Source organism: Notamacropus eugenii, chromosome 1, assembly GCF_028372415.1.
Source record: "Notamacropus eugenii isolate mMacEug1 chromosome 1, mMacEug1.pri_v2, whole genome shotgun sequence".
Lineage (NCBI taxonomy): Eukaryota > Metazoa > Chordata > Mammalia > Diprotodontia > Macropodidae > Notamacropus > Notamacropus eugenii.
The window spans coordinates 750,463,987-750,481,034 of NC_092872.1; the positions used below are offsets into that span (position 1 = coordinate 750,463,987).

General features: G+C 41.2%; 1 protein-coding gene and 1 long non-coding RNA gene across 5 annotated transcripts in view; one reads left to right on the forward strand and one right to left on the reverse strand.

Annotated features, from left to right (window-relative positions):
- Positions 1-17,048, forward strand: part of DGUOK (deoxyguanosine kinase) — a 37,069-nt gene that overhangs the window by 1,140 nt on the left and 18,881 nt on the right. For 3 of the 4 annotated variants that reach the window (XM_072640278.1, XM_072640354.1, XM_072640430.1), the window contains exon 2: positions 2,945-3,057. In XM_072640278.1, the coding sequence (XP_072496379.1) occupies positions 2,945-3,057 (113 nt within the window). Of the gene's footprint in view, positions 1-15; positions 312-2,944; positions 3,058-17,048 lie in introns of those variants that run through there. The other variant, XM_072640510.1, reaches the window with a different exon arrangement.
- LOC140525098 (uncharacterized) lies at positions 8,498-15,133 on the reverse strand. Its single transcript, XR_011973935.1, has 3 exons — positions 14,909-15,133; positions 8,970-12,913; positions 8,498-8,673 (listed from the first exon to the last, which is right to left on the reverse strand). It is a non-coding gene; the product is annotated as an uncharacterized lncRNA (long non-coding RNA).

A 17,048-nucleotide genomic window follows, 5' to 3' on the forward strand; every position in this document is an offset into this window, starting at 1 on the left:
CCAGAAAAGCAGACTCGTCTCTCCCTAGTCCTGGGCCCCCCAGTGTGCCTAAGATGGCATTAGCTTTTACTATGACTTTGTCCCATTGTCTTCACTGTGTCCTCCAGAGCTCTTTCAGACAGCCTACCTGTGGCGCTGCCCTCCCATCTTAGGTCTGACTTGGCATTTGAATTTAACAAACATCTAGTTGTGTGGAAGGCTTGGCGCTACACCAGGGATACAGACAGAAAGGAAACAGTGTCTACCTTATACATTGCTACCGATGGGGAGCCCATGTAGACACAAGTTATTTAATACAAAGCATACATAAGGTAAGACAAACTTTTCCCCGGGAGAGTGGTTGTAATCACTAACTCTACCTTTGGCCGGGGAGATAAAGTCCCAGGTCCCAGCCCTCATTTGGCTCCTGGGGGTGAGCTCTTTATAGCAGCCAAGGGAAACAGAAGGTTGCAAGCCTAGATGCTGATGCACTTCGCCCAGTTCTTGGCCTCTTCTAATTACTGGTGTGTTCTTCAGCTGCAGCTTTAGGGAAATAGTGGAATGGTCTCCAGCCTCTCTACCTGCCTCCCAAGTCAGAGCTGTGAAAGGCATCCATGATGCCATGACTTGCCACATCTAATGGCCTTTCCTCAGTGCTTGCCCTTCCTAAGCTCTCTGCCACCTGTGACATCACTGATCTCCCTCTTCTGCTGAACATTCTCTCCTCTAGATGTTCTTGACATTGCTGTCTCCTACCTGTGACAGCTTCTCAGTCACTTTGGTAATTCTTCATCCAGATTGTACCCCTTTGCCATGGGGATTCCTCAAGGCTCTCTTCTGCTTTTCTTCTCCCTCTATAATATCTTGCTTGATGATTCCATCAGCTTCCATGAGTTTAATTACCATCAGGAAGTTGATTCCCAGATCAATGAATCCAATCCTAACCAGGATCATGTCACCAACTGCCTTTTGGACATCTTGAACTAGATGTCCCATAGACATCTCCAACTGAACATGTTCAAAGTGGAACTCATTACCTTTCCTCATCAAGTCCTCTCCTCTTCCAAACTTCCCTATTCTTTTAAGTTATTTTTATTTTATTCAATCAGCAAAAAAATTCACCTTCTTTTCTTCTCACACTAATCCACACCCCTCTCCCCCAGTTGAGAACAAAGGAAAAGCAGATTCCCTATTACAGTCCTGTGTAGTCGAGCAAAGCAAATTTCCACCCTTGTGTCCATGCTAAACACACACACACACACACACACACACACTCCCACTGTACACACCCCTCCTTCTGCACTCTGAGAACGTCACCCTTCTGTCAAGAGGTGGGTGGCTTGCTTCATGCTTGGTCCTCTCCATTAGTAATTGCACTGACCAGCTTTCCTAAGTCTTTCACAGTCCTTTGTCTTGACTGTAGGGTTGTCATTGTGGACATTTTGCTTCTAGTTTTGCTCACTTTACTGTAAGTTCAGACAAGTTTCCCCAGATTTCTCCGTAACTATCTCCATCATTTCTCACATCACAGTGGTTTTCCATGACCTTTATATGTCATATTTGTTTAGCCATTCCCCAGTTTGTGCCTCCCCTGAGATTCCCACTTTGCCATCTTAAAAAGAGTTACAAATAGTGTTGTATATCCTTACTTAGAGTATGTTTTGCTTAGAACTAATCCTTCCCTTAATCTGCTACCATTATTGTTCAGTCATTTTGGTTTTTATCTGACTCTTCATGACCCCATTTGAGGTTTTCTTGGCAAAGATACTGGAGTGCTTTCCCATTTCCTTCTCCAGCTCATTGTACAGAAGAGGAAACAGAGGCAAACAGGCTTAAGTGACTTGCCCAGGGTTACACAGCTAGTAGGTGTCTAAGGGTGGATTTGAACTGACAAAGATGAGTCTTCTGTCCACTGGACTATCTAGCTCTTCCTCTAATTAATCTGCATTCCTTCTAATTGCCTTCTTCCCTTTCCCTCCTATTTCCCCATCAAATGAGATGTAGTTTCATACTCAACTGTTTGTGTGTCTGTGTATCTATATGTGTGTGTGTGTATGTGTGTACTGTTCCATCAAGATGCGAATGAGATTGTACTGTCAACTGCTTCCTCCCTCCCTCTTCTTCTCCTTTGTAGAGATGTTTAATTGCACACTTTAATTTTGTGAGGTAATTTTCCCTACCATTCCTTGCCCTTCCCCAGTGTATTCCTCTTTCCATTGGTCTCTTAAGATCATCAAGGTGTGAGAGCCCCTCCCAACTCTTGCCTAATGGGCAGTGGATAGAGTACCAGCCCTGGACTTCGGAGAGCATGAGTTCAAATCCAGTCTCAGATACTAGCTGTGTGACACTGGGCAAGTCACTTAACTCTCTTTGCCTCAGTTTCCTCATCTGTGAAATGATCTAGAGAAGGAAATGGCAAACCATTCCAGTATCTCTGCCAAGGAAACCCCAAATGGGGTCACAAAGAATCAAACACAACTGAAAAAAATGACAACTGAGAACAACAACTAAAATTATCCTTGATGATTACAGAGTTCACACTTGTAGCATCTCCCAGCATTAGATGTAAGTTGTGTATCCTTGTTTATCATTGTTCATGGACATGTTACTCTGGGCCTCAGTTTCATCTGAATAAGAAGCAAATAATAGTGCCTCCCTCCCTGAGTGTGTGAGGATCAAATGAGGTATCAGAGGGAAAGTGCTTCACACAGCTAGGAAGTATCTAAGGCCAGATTTGAACTCAGGTCTACTCAACTCCAGACCTGGCACTCTATCCACTATGCCACCTAGCTGCCCATATATTTTTGAACATGACCAATTCACAAATTTGTTTTGTTTGACCATGTATATTGTAAAGGTTTTGGTGTTTTGTTTTGTTTTTACCACTATATAGGGTGGAGTAGAAGGGAGAGATACATTCTGAGAATGAAAAGAATAATTTTTTTTAATGTCATTTCTTTTACAGCTGTGGGGAAATCCACTTTTGTGAAGTTACTCCTGAAAACCTTCCCAGAGTGGCATGTAACTGCCGAACCAATAACAACATGGCAGAACATCCAGGCTGTTGGCGCACCAACAGTAAGTGCAAAGTGCTGGAGCTCTGGCAGCAAGGGTGGTGGGTGAGGGAGTAGACTGACCTGCTACTATGCTTGAGCTTTCTACAAGCGGGGTAATAAATACCCTTTGTGTCTTGTATCCTCACATAACCAACTTCAGTGCCCCACCAGGGAGGAGGAGAATTTGAGAGGCATTTTAGCTGGTACAAAGGACCTTGACCTTGAACTTACAGAATAACAGAATTTGAGACCTGGAAGGGACAACCTAGTCCACTTATCCAATCCATGCAGGAAAGGAATCCCTCCAAAAGCTTTTATCTTGCCTCTGCTTGGAAACTGCTGAGGAGGAGAAATCCATTGCCTCTCAACGGAAGCCATTTTGCTTTTGGACAGCTCTCATTGTGACCAAGTTTTCATGACATCAAACCTAAATTGACCTCTCTGCAACTTTCACTCACTGCTCGTGGCGTGGGTCAGTGGTCTGGAGCCAAATGGAGTAAGTCTACTCCCTCTTCCATAAGGCTGCTATCATCGCCCCACTCATCTCTTTTTCAGCCCACTTCCTCTAACTGATCTTCATATGCCATGTACCTCTTCTGGGCACTCTATGGCTTATCAATGTCATTCTTTTAAAAAAATTCATGTATTTTAAATTTTCAACATTCATGTCCATAAGATTTTGTTTTAAATTTTCTCCCCTTCCCTCTCTTTCCCCTACCCTGAGATGATGTGCAATCTGATATAGGCTCTACTTATACATTCATATTAAACATATTTTCACATTAGTCATGATGTAAAGAAGAATTAAAAGTAATGGGATGAATTATAACAAAAAAGAAACGAAAGAAAACCACAAAAACAAGGAGAGCAAATATTATGCCTCCATCTGCATTCAGACTCCAGAATTCTTTCTCTGGATTTGCATAGCCTTTTCCATTGTGGATCTTTTGGAGTTGTCTTAGATCTTGGCATTGCTGAGAAGAGTGAAGTCTGTCGAAGTCAGTCATTGCCCAGTGTGGCTGTTACTGTGTACAGTGTCGTCCTGGTTCTGCTCATTTCACTCAGCATCCGTTCATATCCCTTTCTGAAGTTCGTGGGCTCATCATTTCTTATAGAACAATAGTATTCCATTATACTCAGCCATTCTCCAATAAGTTTTTAAATTATTCAAGTGTTAAGACCTGAAAACAATATGCTAGGTACGGTTTAATGAAGGCCGTGTATAATGAGACTATCTCCTTATTTTTGAAAGTTATTATTTTCAAATAATTCAATCTACCCATCCTTTCCCCATCCTACGCTTGCTTTTTAAGATTGTTTTTATTTTTTTGTCATTTGAACTTGACAAACACCAGGAAACACAAACCTTTCCAGATATAAAGAACGGATAAAGGAAACAGTTTATGAACCACGAATCTCTATTACATACATCTTGGTTATGTGAGGATATAATCAGCTCAATGTATTGGCTTCAAAGGTGGCCAACCTGTCTGTGTCTCCCTTTGAACTCTCCTCCATATTTTAAAAAATTACTTCAATGTGATAGGAATGTGGTTGTGATAACGATACTGCTATACCTGTCATCCCACTCTAAAATTGCAAATGACTATTGTTACAAGAAAGCTTTATCAAGTCAAACAAGTCCACACGTTGGCCATCTCAGAAAGCATATGTTGCATTTGGCTCTTCCAGTCCATCGCTTCTCCCCCAGGAGGCGGCTAGCAGGCTTCATCAGTTTGTCCTCTACAGTTGTAGTTGCTCATTGCGTTGAGTTCTTAAGTCTTTCAAAATTGTTTTTCTTTATGACTTTTTGTTATTGTTCAACCCTTTTAGTTATATCCAACCCTTCATGACTCTGTTTGTGGTTTTTCTGGCAAAAATGCTGGAATGCTTTGCCATGAGGCAAACAGGGTAAAGTGACTTCCCCAGGGTCACGCAGCTAGTAAGTGTCTGAGGGAAGATGTGAACTCAGGAAGATAAGTCTTCCTGCCTCCAGGCCCAGTACGCTATTCACTGGTCCACCTGGCTACCCTTGTAATGTTTTTAGTCATTAGGTAAATCACTGTATGTATGAGTATGTACAGTTTTCCCCAGGTTCTCTCAATCCATTCCTTTTGTCATTTCTTACGGCGTGATAGCGTTCCATACATTCAGATATCAACACTGATTTAGCCAGTCTATGATCAATGGTCATCCTTTTGGTCTTTTGTTCTTTGCTCCAACAAAGATCACTGCTATAAATATTTTTGTACCTATTTGGGTCCTTTCCCCCTATTTTTAATTCAACTTGATTTTACTTTTGGTTCTAAATTCTCTCCCTCCCACCTCTACTGAGAAGTAAGAAAACAAAATCCATTACAGATATGTGTAGCAAAACAAATTCCCACATTGGTCAGAAGGAGGAGGAGGAGGAGAAAAAGGAAGAGGAGAAAAGAAAAGAAAGACAAGAAAATGTGCCTCAGTCGTTACTCAGAGTCCATCAGTTCTCTCTCTGAGGATGGGTAACATGTTTTGACTTGTGGCCTTTGAAATTATGGCCAGTCATTATGTTCATTAGAGTTCCTAAGTCTTTCTTTATCTTTACAGCATTGTTGTTAGTGTAAATAAATATTTCTCTTGGTTTTGCTCACTTAGCTTCACATTAATTCACTCAAGTGTTCCCAGGTTTTTCTAAAATCATCTCCTTCATCATTTCTTACAGTATAAAAGTACTCCATCACCTTCATATACCATTATTTGGTCAACCATTCCCCAGTTGATAGGTCCCTTTAGCTTCCAGTTCTTACAACACACACACACACACACACACACACACACACACACACACACACACACACACACACATGCACGCACGCAAAAAGCTTCAAATATTTTTGTGTTTTGATATTGGGGGTATAGACCCAACAATCCTGTTCGTGGGTCAGAGGCTATGTTGTGGAGAGAAAAGGAGAGAAAACTGTAGAAAAATATCCCAAATGAAGTGACCAAAATAGATTGCAACAAAATATTAAAAGCATATTAAGATTTTACAATATGACAGGTGGTGTTCTATCAGAAATGTAGGGTTGATTAAATATAAGGAAACTATAACTATAACTATATTAATACCAAAAATCATTTTTAAAAACATGATTATATTAATAGATTCTGAACACTTTGACAGAATCAGAATGATTGGATGAATACACAGCTCTGTAAACATATTAGTGTGCCTGTCTTTTCAAAGCCCCTCCAACACTGGTCATTTTTCCTTCAGATACAGTTAGGTGATACAGTAGAGAGTGATAGAATTGGGATCAAGAAGACTGAATTTAAACCCTGCTTCAGACTCTTTGAACACTTACTAGTGGTGTGATCCTGGACAAATTTACTTAAGGTGTGATATGAAAAGTGCACAGTTGATTTTCATTTTCATTTCTCTTGCAAACTGCTTGGAGCATTGTTTGTATTCTGGCTGATAGACTGACTGTTCTTACCCTTTGACTCTTCATCTATTAGAGAATAGTTCTTCATATTTGTATCAATTCCACATGTTTCTTGGATATGAGACTTTTGTCATCAAAATTTGCTGAGATATTTTTAAGCCAGTTAATAGTTTCCTTTCTGACTACATTGCTTTAGTTTGTACAAAAACTCTTCAGTTTTGTGAATTTAAAAGTATTCCTTTTATCAGTGGTGATCCTTACTATCCTTTCTTTGGTCAAGAACATTCTCCCAATTCATAGTTGTTCGTTTAAGTAATATTGTTATTTTAATTATTTTGGAATGGCCTACTTTGAGCAAGTAATATTTCTTTATTTATTTGGATGTCTTTATTTCCATAAATAATGTTTAGTAGTTGCATTCATAAAGTAGATTGACACCCAAATGTTTTATATATTTGGCAGTTATTTTGAATGGATTTTTCTCTAACTCTTCTTGCTGGATTTTCTTTGTAGAATTCAGAAATGCTGGTGATTTATGTTAATCTATTTTCTATCTGGCAACTTTTGCTCATGCTGTTTCAGTTATTTTAGTTGATTCTTTAGGGTTCACTAGATAGGCCATCATATTGTACCTGCAAGAAGCAATAGTTTCCTCTTTGCCTGTGTCTATTCTCTGTTTCTTTTTCTTCTCTTACTGCTTTCACTAGCATTTCTAGTGATAAGATATCCTTGCTTTACCCCTGACTTTATTGGAAAGACTTTCTTCATGATGTATAATACTGACTCATGTGCTTCAAGGGTAATACTTCCTAAATTAAAGAAGGGACTATGTATTCCTATACTGCTTTACGCTGTTTTTGTTGAAACGGAAGTAGGAACAAGGTTTTGTCAAAAGCCTTCTCAGACTCTATCAGCGTAATCATGCACTTTTTATTTTTTGGTTTTAATATGATCTGTTATGTTTAATTTTTCCTTACATTGAACCAATCCTGCATCTTTAGTATAAAACCAACCCGGTCACAGTCTAAAACCTTTTTTTTTACTGTGCTGTTGAAATCTCTTTGTTAATATCCTGTTTGATATTTCTGTCTCACTATTCATTCAGGATGTTAATCTATAGTTTTCTTTCTCTTTTTTTCTCTTTATGATTTAGGTGTCAGGATCATATTTGCATCATAAAAAGAGTTTGTAAGAATTTCTCCTTTTTCTATTTTAACCATTGATTGTTAGTTGTTCTCTGAACATTTGATAGAATTCACTTATAAATCCATATGGTTGTAAGGATTTTCCTATGGCTTATTCAGTTTGTTTGTCTGACATTGAATTATTTGAATAATCTATTTCTTATTCTAATAATTGGGGTAGTTTTTGTTTTTCTAATCAAATAAGTTATCCATTTTGTTGGCATGTAATTGGAAAAGATAGTTTCTTTTCATTTCCTTCATTTTATCTTCATTTGTGAATTTAAAAAATTTTTGATATAATTTTATTTTTCTCTTTCATTTTTAAATCAAACTTTTCTTTAAAAATCCAGTATTTTGTTTTATTTATCAATTCAATTATTTTTTGCTTTTTATTTTTATAAGTCTCTTCTTTGATTTTCAGAATTTATACTTGTTATTGAGCTGGGTGGTTTTTTTTTACTTTATTTTCTTTTTTAAATATTTATATTAAATTAATATTAATATAATAAATTAATATTAATATTAAAACAAATACATTGATTTGTTCTTCTCTTTTATTGAAAAATCTCTAAGGATGACTTTAACTCCATCCCCTAAGTTTATGTATGTTTTCTCATTTTTTGTAGAAAAATTTTGTAGAAAAGCGAGTAATGATAGATCTCTGGCAATTACTGACCAGGAACAGAAAGGAATTTATTTATGCTAGCCATAGCACTTTTACAAAAACTGATTCAAAACTATTCAAAAAACAAATAAATGTGGAAAGCAGAAGTGTGGGACTTTTCCTTACTGACCACCGTGTTACAAAATTATATTCAATAAAGGACTTTTTTTTAGGCAACAGTTGCAGTTCTTCAAGACATTCTTTATTATTTAATTCATTCTTAGTTTTCAATATTCACTTCCATAAGAGTTTAAGTTCTGAATTTTCTTCCCCTTCCCCTCCCTTCTGACTCCACAGTTGTTTTTCTGGAGGTGGATAGCATTTCCATCATGTGTCTTTTGGAATTGTCTTACATCCTTGCATTGCTAAAAAGAAATAAAAGACTTTTGAAGAAAGAATTAAAAATTAATTTGACTCATGTAATCCTAAAGGTGGGTCACCTACTCTGTGCCAGGTATTGTGCTAAGTGCTAGGGATATAAGAAAGGCAAAAAACAGTCCTTGCTCTCTAAGTCTAATGGGTAAGAGTAGCTAGCATGTCTCCAGCTGCTTTAAGGTTTACAAAGCACTTTACAAATGTTCATTCATTATCACAACAAGGGAGGATGCTATTATTGTACCTACTTTATACGTGAGGAAACTGAGGAAATTAAGTGACTTACCTAGGCTCAGCCAGCTAATAAGTGTCTGAGGTAGGATTTGAACTCAGAACTTTCTGACTCCAAGTCTAGTTGTCTGTCTGCTGTGGCACCTAGTTGCCAGGGCTAATAAGCCGTGTGAGTGCTTCTCTGGCTCTGTCTCCTGCTGTGCTTCAAATGGAGATGCCTGAGTGCTGCTGCATTGTCTTGATGATGATCTGTCTCTGGCCAAGCACAAGGTTGCTTAGTCTTTCCCACTCCCTCAAACATACACACACACACGCATGCGCGTGTGCGCATGCACACATACACACACGTGTGCACACGTGCATACTTTGTTTTGGATGAGACTCCCCTTAGTATAACATACTGCCATCTCTCCATGACTATCTTTCCTTCATTTTTTCTGACCATTCTTAGAGTCCTTGTGGCCAGGTCACTTTTTTCCATCTGAGGCTTTACTTAAACTTGTTATGAAATGACTCTTCTTCTCTTTGTTTACCTCTTGGGCTTCTGTTAATCCATAGTATGTCTTCATTGTGCTTAGTGTTCCGTTAATTCATATTTTCCTTGGTGAGACCCCTCTTCCAAGGCTGGTGGATTTCAAGATTATTTACCTAGACTTCCCTGTTGTGATATTTCTTCTCATCTCAGTTAATTTCTGATTGTCTCTATGCAGCTTTGGACTGGATAGAATAGCCCACCACTGTTTCTCTCTGGTTTCAGTGGGTATGTTTGGAAGCCTTGGGCATCTCTGTAATGCTGATTCATAGCATATTAAGGATCAGTATATACTCTTTGATTACCATAGGGTGGTGCTGTTGGGTCACCTGAGTGATGTTCTGACCTAGGTCGGGGTTTGGAAGGGAGGGAGAAACCTTATTTCCTCATGGACTGGCTGGGAGGGGGATCCAGAAATGTCCTCAGCTTTTTAAAAGGTGACTATTGCCAACACAAGTCAGAACATTACTAGCAGCACTATTTTTGCTAGAGTGAAAGCTCCAGCAGGTGCCCGGGTCATTCAAATGCCCTCCCGGCCGCTAGATTAGCTTCTGGATTAGCCAGGCTTGTGACCAGTTTCCCAAATTCCTCATCTGTTTCAGATGGCTATTTTCTGTATGTTCAAATAATGAATTTCTTTGTGTGTGATGTTATCTGGTGCTCTCCATGTTCAGCACCTGCTGATTCTTTTTTTTGGAAAAATCTGAATGCCCAGCCCATCGTATAACTTCTCATACTAGTTGGCCAGGAATGAGCACCTGCCTTCTGTTAACGAATGAAAGAATGAATGTGTGAATGAATGAATGAATGACAAAGCATTTGTTGAGGGTTTGCCATGTGCCAAGCACTATGCTGTATGGTAAGAATTCCAAAAAAGGTAAACAAGAAAACGGTCTCTGCCATCAAGGAACTCTTATTATGTTCTAATAAGAAAATAGTGTTATATCCCCAAGAGATCATAAAAATGGAAAGAGGACCCACATGTACAAAAATCTTTTGTGGTGGCCAAGAATCGGAAATTGAGGGGATAGTCATCAGCTGGGGAATGGTTGAACAAGTTGGGGAATATGAATGTAATAGAGTACTCTTGTTCCATAAGAAATGATGAGCAGGTAGACTTCAGAAAAACCTGGAAAGCCTTACATGAACTGATGCTGAGTCAAGTAAGCAGAACCAGGAAAACATTGTACACAGTAACAACAACTTTGTGCAATAATCAACTTTGATACACTTAGCTCTTCTCACCAATGAAATGAACTGAGACAATTCCAAAAGACTCATGATGGAAAATGCTATCCACCTCCAGAGAAAGAACGCTGGAGTGTGAGTGCAGATCAAAGCAGACATTTTTTTTGTTTCTTCTTTCTTGTGGTTTTTCCCTCTGGTTCTAATCCTTCTTTACAACATGACTAATGTGGAAATATGTTTCATATGATCATACATGTAGAACCTATATCAGAGTATGTACTGTCTTAGGGAGGGGAGAGCAGAGGGAGAGGGAGAAAATTTAGAACTCAAAATCTTAAAGAAGTGAATGTTGAAAGCTAAAAACAAGCAAATAATTTTTTTTTAAAAGAAAATGGACAGTGTCCCAAGAGGGGCACAGAGTGGTCTAACTCCAGGCAAAAGAAGGTGAGAAAGTTCAGCATCTGAACCTCAGGGAGCAGAGGCAGAATCTGAATTCCAGTTGCGGGAGACACAATGCCAGAGTATGGACATATTTGGGATCTTTCTTCCCCTACCACTGGATTTCTACAAGATCAACAGGAATAGGCATGGGGAACTCTTCTTTTTCCTATTCCAACCTCCTCTGTCTAGTTCCCACCAGGTCTTAGATGCCCACTCTCTTCACCATCCTTGCCTCTGCTGGAGCTTTGGGACCCTAACCCTTTCCCAGCAGCCTTTGCTCTCCTAGGTTCCAGTGGCCTGCACTGATACTCTCTGCTGAACTATAAGTACAACTGGGACTTTCCATTGACTTAATGCTGAATCCTCCTACATATATTGGCCCCATTAAGATGTGAACTCCCTCAGAGTAGGTCCTAGCAACTTTTCTGGATGCTTAGGATCAGAGATTTAGAGATGGGAGGGACCTTAGATTTCATCAGGCCCACCTCCCTCATTGTACAGATGAGGATACTGAGTCATGGAGACATTTGATGATTTTCTCAGGGTCACACAGATGAACCTAGACCTTTCTGACTGTAAGTCCCATGCCCTGTCCACTCTCACACTGCCTCTCTCAACACACTGCTTCCTACATAGTAAGTACTTAGTAAATGCTTTTCTGTTCATTATATTCTCATGGGACCTTGGGGACCAGCTGATTCATCAGGAGGCAGCCAAAGAGCAAAGTCAGCCCAGTGGCAAGAAGAGCCCTCAGAGGCCAGAGGTGAAAGAGTGGATTGTAAGGAATGCCCCAAAGCAGAGGAATGGGCAGCTGTTGCCCAGGAAAGTTGAGCTCATCATAAACTTGCAGAGAAGGTGCCTGAAGATTGGCCAGTGGCCCTGGGCTAGTGGGCGGGGAGCTCAGTTCCCAACTCAAGGAGTGACTAGAGTGATCTTGTGGAGGGAGCACAGATTGGGCTGCTCTGCCCTCTGAGCACCAACCAGTGAGCAGGGGGCATTGTGGGCTGGTAGCTATAGAATAGACATCATGCAGAACTTGGTGATGGGAACAAAAATAATGTGAGGGAGCAGTGGTAACAGCAGCGGCAGCGGCAGCAGCAGCGGCAGCGGCAGCAGCAGCGGCAGCGGCAGCGGCAGCGGCAGCGGCAGTGGCAGTGGTAACAGCAGTTCTGAGGAAGAACTGATCTGGAGGAGAGGATGGAAAGGGAAGAATATCAGATTACCAGGAGATGAGGAGCCAGGGGAGTCAGGACAGAGGCCCCCGTGCCCTCCTGGCCTGGCATCCACAGCCATTGGGTGGCTCAGTGCAGCAAAGTCCAAGCTCTCCATAACCACTGAGCCAAGACTAAGCATGACTGGTGGCTGGATCTTACCGGGCCACACACCTGAGCTCCAGACTCCAGAGCTGCCACTCCAAGACACAGCTGAGGACTCACATAGTAGCTGCTGCCTGCAGGAGCTCAGCTGTGAATGAGGAAGACCCCAGAGACCTGGCCAAATGGATCGTCTTCCCTAGTACATAAAAGAGAACTCAGCCAAAAGGTACTCCATAGCTATTCTGTGGCTAGCTCCTTCCCACTGCCTCTTGGAGCAGGAATGCAGAGCTGTGCGGGACTGAAGGGAAGGCTGGGGGCTGCTGAGGGGAAGGCTGCAGCTGTGTTGTGACCATTGCTGATCTCTGTCTTCCCAAGGCCTCAGCCAACACTACCCTCTTTGATCATTGGATCATTTAGACTGTTTCCTCCTTCACTCCTTCTGTGTTCTGGTACTCTGGGAGAACTGGCTTCATACCCAGAGGTCAGGTCATCCTCCTCACCCACCTTCTCTCATCCCTGCTCCTGGGGGGAGAGAGAGAGACAGAGAGAGAGAGAGAGAGAGAGAGAGAGAGAGAGAGAGAGAGATTAGTATTACACACACACACACACACACACACACACACACACACACACACACACACACACACACACACACACACACACACACACACACACACTGGAGGCATAGGTCATACTCCTTGCTCCACATCATCATCTGTCCCCCTTCTACGCTGACATTGCTGCCTCCACCTCCCCTGCAGCCATATATACGGATGGTGAAATCCTTGATTTCACCATCACTCACAGGTGTTTTATTTCTGTGATCAAAAATTCTAATATTCCTTTATCTGATCATCCATAATTCTCTTTTCTGTGGCTCATTCTTCCTGTTCTGCCACCTTCACTCCTAAGCTGTCTTGGGTTTCACCGTCTTCCCATTCTGTTCTTGACTCCATGGGTAACCACTTCAAGTGTGGTCGATAAGAAATAAATAAATGCTTATTTCTGTCATCCACCTTATTGCCAGTTCCCTTATGCTGCTGAAGCATGCTAGAAGCAGTTGCACAGCCATGCTAACTCAGTCCAGGACAAGTTTATGTCATGGAATCTCAACTGGGCTCTCTGGGTCAGGGAATTAAAAGAATTCTTCTCTAATTTAGGGATTCTCCATTGCAGCTATTTAAAGCAGTTTCTTTTCTCCTCAAGCCTCCCACACCACACTCTGCCCTGTCCCTCTCGGCAAGACATTGTCTCATATTTTACTGGGAAAATAAAGATCTATCTCAGAGATCTCTCTCCCTCAAACCTCAAACTCCTTGGCATCATCCCCTGTTCTCTGCTCCTTTGCTCCAATCCAGTGAAGAGGTGGCTCTTTTTTTCCTTTTAAATAGCATTATTTTCCAATTACACATAAAGAAAAATTTTAACATTCATTTTTTTAATAAAATGTTGAGTTCCAATGAAGGAATTCCTTTCCCTCCCCTCTTCCTAAAATGGTAAGCCATTTGATATGGGTTATATATGTGCAGTCATGTGAAACATTTCCATATCAGTCATGTTGTAAAAGAAAAAACAGAAGAAAAGGTAAAAACTACAAAAAATAAAGAAAGTGAAAATAGTATTCTTCAGTCTGCATGCAGACTCTGTCAGTTCTTTCTCTGGATATAGTAGCATTTTGCATCACAAGTCTTTTGAAATTTAGATCATTGTATTACTGAGAAGAGCTAAGTTATTCATCGTTGATCATCACACAGTTTTGCTATTACTGTGTACAGTGTTCTCCTGGTTCTGCTCACTTCACTCAGCATCAGTTCATGGAAGTCTTTCCAGGTTTTTCTGAAATCATCCTGCTTGTCATTTCTTACAGCACAATAGTATTCCATTATATTCATATACCACAATTTGTTCAGCCATTCCCTTCAGTTTCTAATTCTTGGCCACCACAAAAAGAGCTGCTATAAATATTTTTGTAAGTGTGGGTCCTTTCCCCCTTTTTATGATCTCTTGGTATTTCTGGGTCAAAGGGTATGCACAGTTTGATTGTCTTTTGAGCATAGTTCCAAATTGTTTTCCAGAATGGTTGGATCAATTCACAACTCCACCAACAGTGCATTAGTGTCCCAATTTTCCCACATCTTCCACAAAATTTTTCATTTTTCTTTTCTGTTACATTAGCCAGTCTGCCAGGTATAAGGTGATGAGAGGTGGCCTTTCTTGCCAAGGCCAACATCCCTGCTTGAACCCTTGAGCCTCCTGGCAGCTTACCTTTATATTCATCCTCCTCCAAGTTTTAATATCTCCCTAAATAATGGTTCTTTACCTAATTTTTACAACTATGCCCCAGTTTCTCCCATTCTTAAAAACACATAAACAAACCTCTCACTTGGCCCTCAGGCTATTGTCCTATACCTCTCCTACCCTTTTCATTCCTAGAAAAAAATCCATCCATACTCCTCCCCTCCACTCCCTTTATTTCTCAAACCCAGGTAATCTGGATTCTGATCTCATGAAACTGACCATTCTATGGTTTCTGGTGTTCTGAATTGCCAAGATCACCTGGTCTTTCTCTGCCCTCCTCCTTCATAACTTCTCCCACATATCTGACACATGGACCAGTCTAACTCTCCCCTCCTGGATATTCTCTCTTTGGGTTTTCTTGTCACTTGGTTCTCCTTGTCCCTGCCTGGATTCTCTTCAGGAACTTTTTCTGGTTCCTCATCCAAATAGGGACCCCTTCATATGGGTTCCTCCAAAGTCTCTGCCCTGGGTCCTCCTCTCTCTCTGTGTTTGTTCTTGATGATCTCATCAGTCCCATGGTTTAGTCACAAACCACCACCAGTGACAACAATAATAACTTTATACGATGCTTTATGGTTGGAAAGCATTTTGCATCTATTGCCTCATTGGCAGTTACCATTTTTGCACAAATGGCCCTGAAAACCCCAAATCCAACAGTAGTCTCTGTCATGAGCTCACGCCACCAACTGCCTGTTGGATGTTTAGAGCTAGATGTCTTATCTCAACCTTACCATCTAATACAGAACTTCTAATACAGAACTTCTCATCTGTTAAGTCCCTATACTTTACCCAGGTGTCCAACCTCAGGGTCATCCTTAATTCTCTGCTCTCCCTGAACTTCATATCCAACTAGTGCCCAATTTTTGTCCATGACATCTCTCCCATCTCTCCCTTTCCTTCTGCTCACATGGCCAATACCTTACCATGTCCATGCCATTCTCACCTCTGTCCTGAAGGAGGGTCCTCTTGATTGGTCTCTCAGCCTCTGCACTCTTGCCTCTCCACATTCTATCCAGATGCCAAATGGATACTCCTAAAGTACAAAGCTGACCATGTAACTCTCCTACTCAAGAAGTTCCAGTGGCTTCCTATAGCCTCTCTGTTATGCATTCAAGTCCTTCACCATGAGGCTCCAGCCTGCCTTTCCAGACTTACGATGATATTGCTTTACATATTCCAGTCAAACTGTAGCTTTAATGTTGTTTCTCAATTGTGTTTGACTCTCTATGACCCCATTTAAGGTTTTCTTGGCAAAGATACCAGAGTGGTTAGCCATTTCTTTCTCCAGCTCATTTTACAGATGAGAAAACTGAGGGAAACAGGGTTAAGTGACTTGCCCAGGGTCACACTAGTAAATATCTGATATCAGACTTGAACTGCAGAAGAGGAGGCTTCGTGACTCCAAGCTGGGCACCTATCCAGTGCACCATCTAGCTATCCCTCCGAGAACACTGACCTTCTTGTTATCTGCCTTGTATTTCCATGCCTAGAATGTACTCCTTCCTCACCTCCACCTCCCAGGGAAAGTGCTTTCTAAGTCACATAGATGTGAATGAACATTATTGTTAGGGAGACAGCAAATCCTGGGGATGCAAAGACAAAAAGGAAAACTAGACCTGGTTCTCAAGAAGCTTAGATTGTACTGGGAGAATACAACATTTAAACTGAGGGGTAAATACCAGGTGGTTTGAGAAGGAAAAAACCACCAACCAGCAGAGATCAGAAAAGAACTTCCGTTTCAGCTCAAGTCCAGTTGCTTCATATGGGACATGGCAGGAATAATGGTGCCGATCTCCCTGGCTTCCATGAGGGTGAAATGAGACAATGCCCTCAAAGGGCTTGGTAGACCTTAAAGGAATATTGAGACATGCAGCAGCATCTCCCTCCTCATCTTCATCCTTCTTGCCGAGGGAAGTTAGGGAGCCTTTAAGGAGGCTGAGAAGTAAGGAGGAAAAGCATTCATGAGCTGGGGGAGGGAAAGATGGCTGGCCTGTGTAGAAATCAAAAGATTCAGGATCAGCAAGAGAACTGATTTTGCTAAACTGTAGAGTCCTGAGTCTTCCTGAGTCCAAAGCCAGTGCCTTCTCCCCTGGCCCCATGCTGTCCCTGGGTAAGTCTGGAAAGACATATTGGAGTCATTCTGAGGGGATTTCAGTGCTGAAGTGAAATAGAATTCCCTGGATGTCAAACTGGACTAGTGCTCAGCCAGCCTCTGCCTAGAGACTTCCTCTCCTGCGGTAGAACCCTGGGCCTCTGAAACAAGTCAGCCCATCCCAGTATCGCAGAACTCCAAGGAGGTAATTGTCTCCTCCTGGGCAAAAATCTACAGGGTCTAACCCTAGACAAAAGCAATTACTGT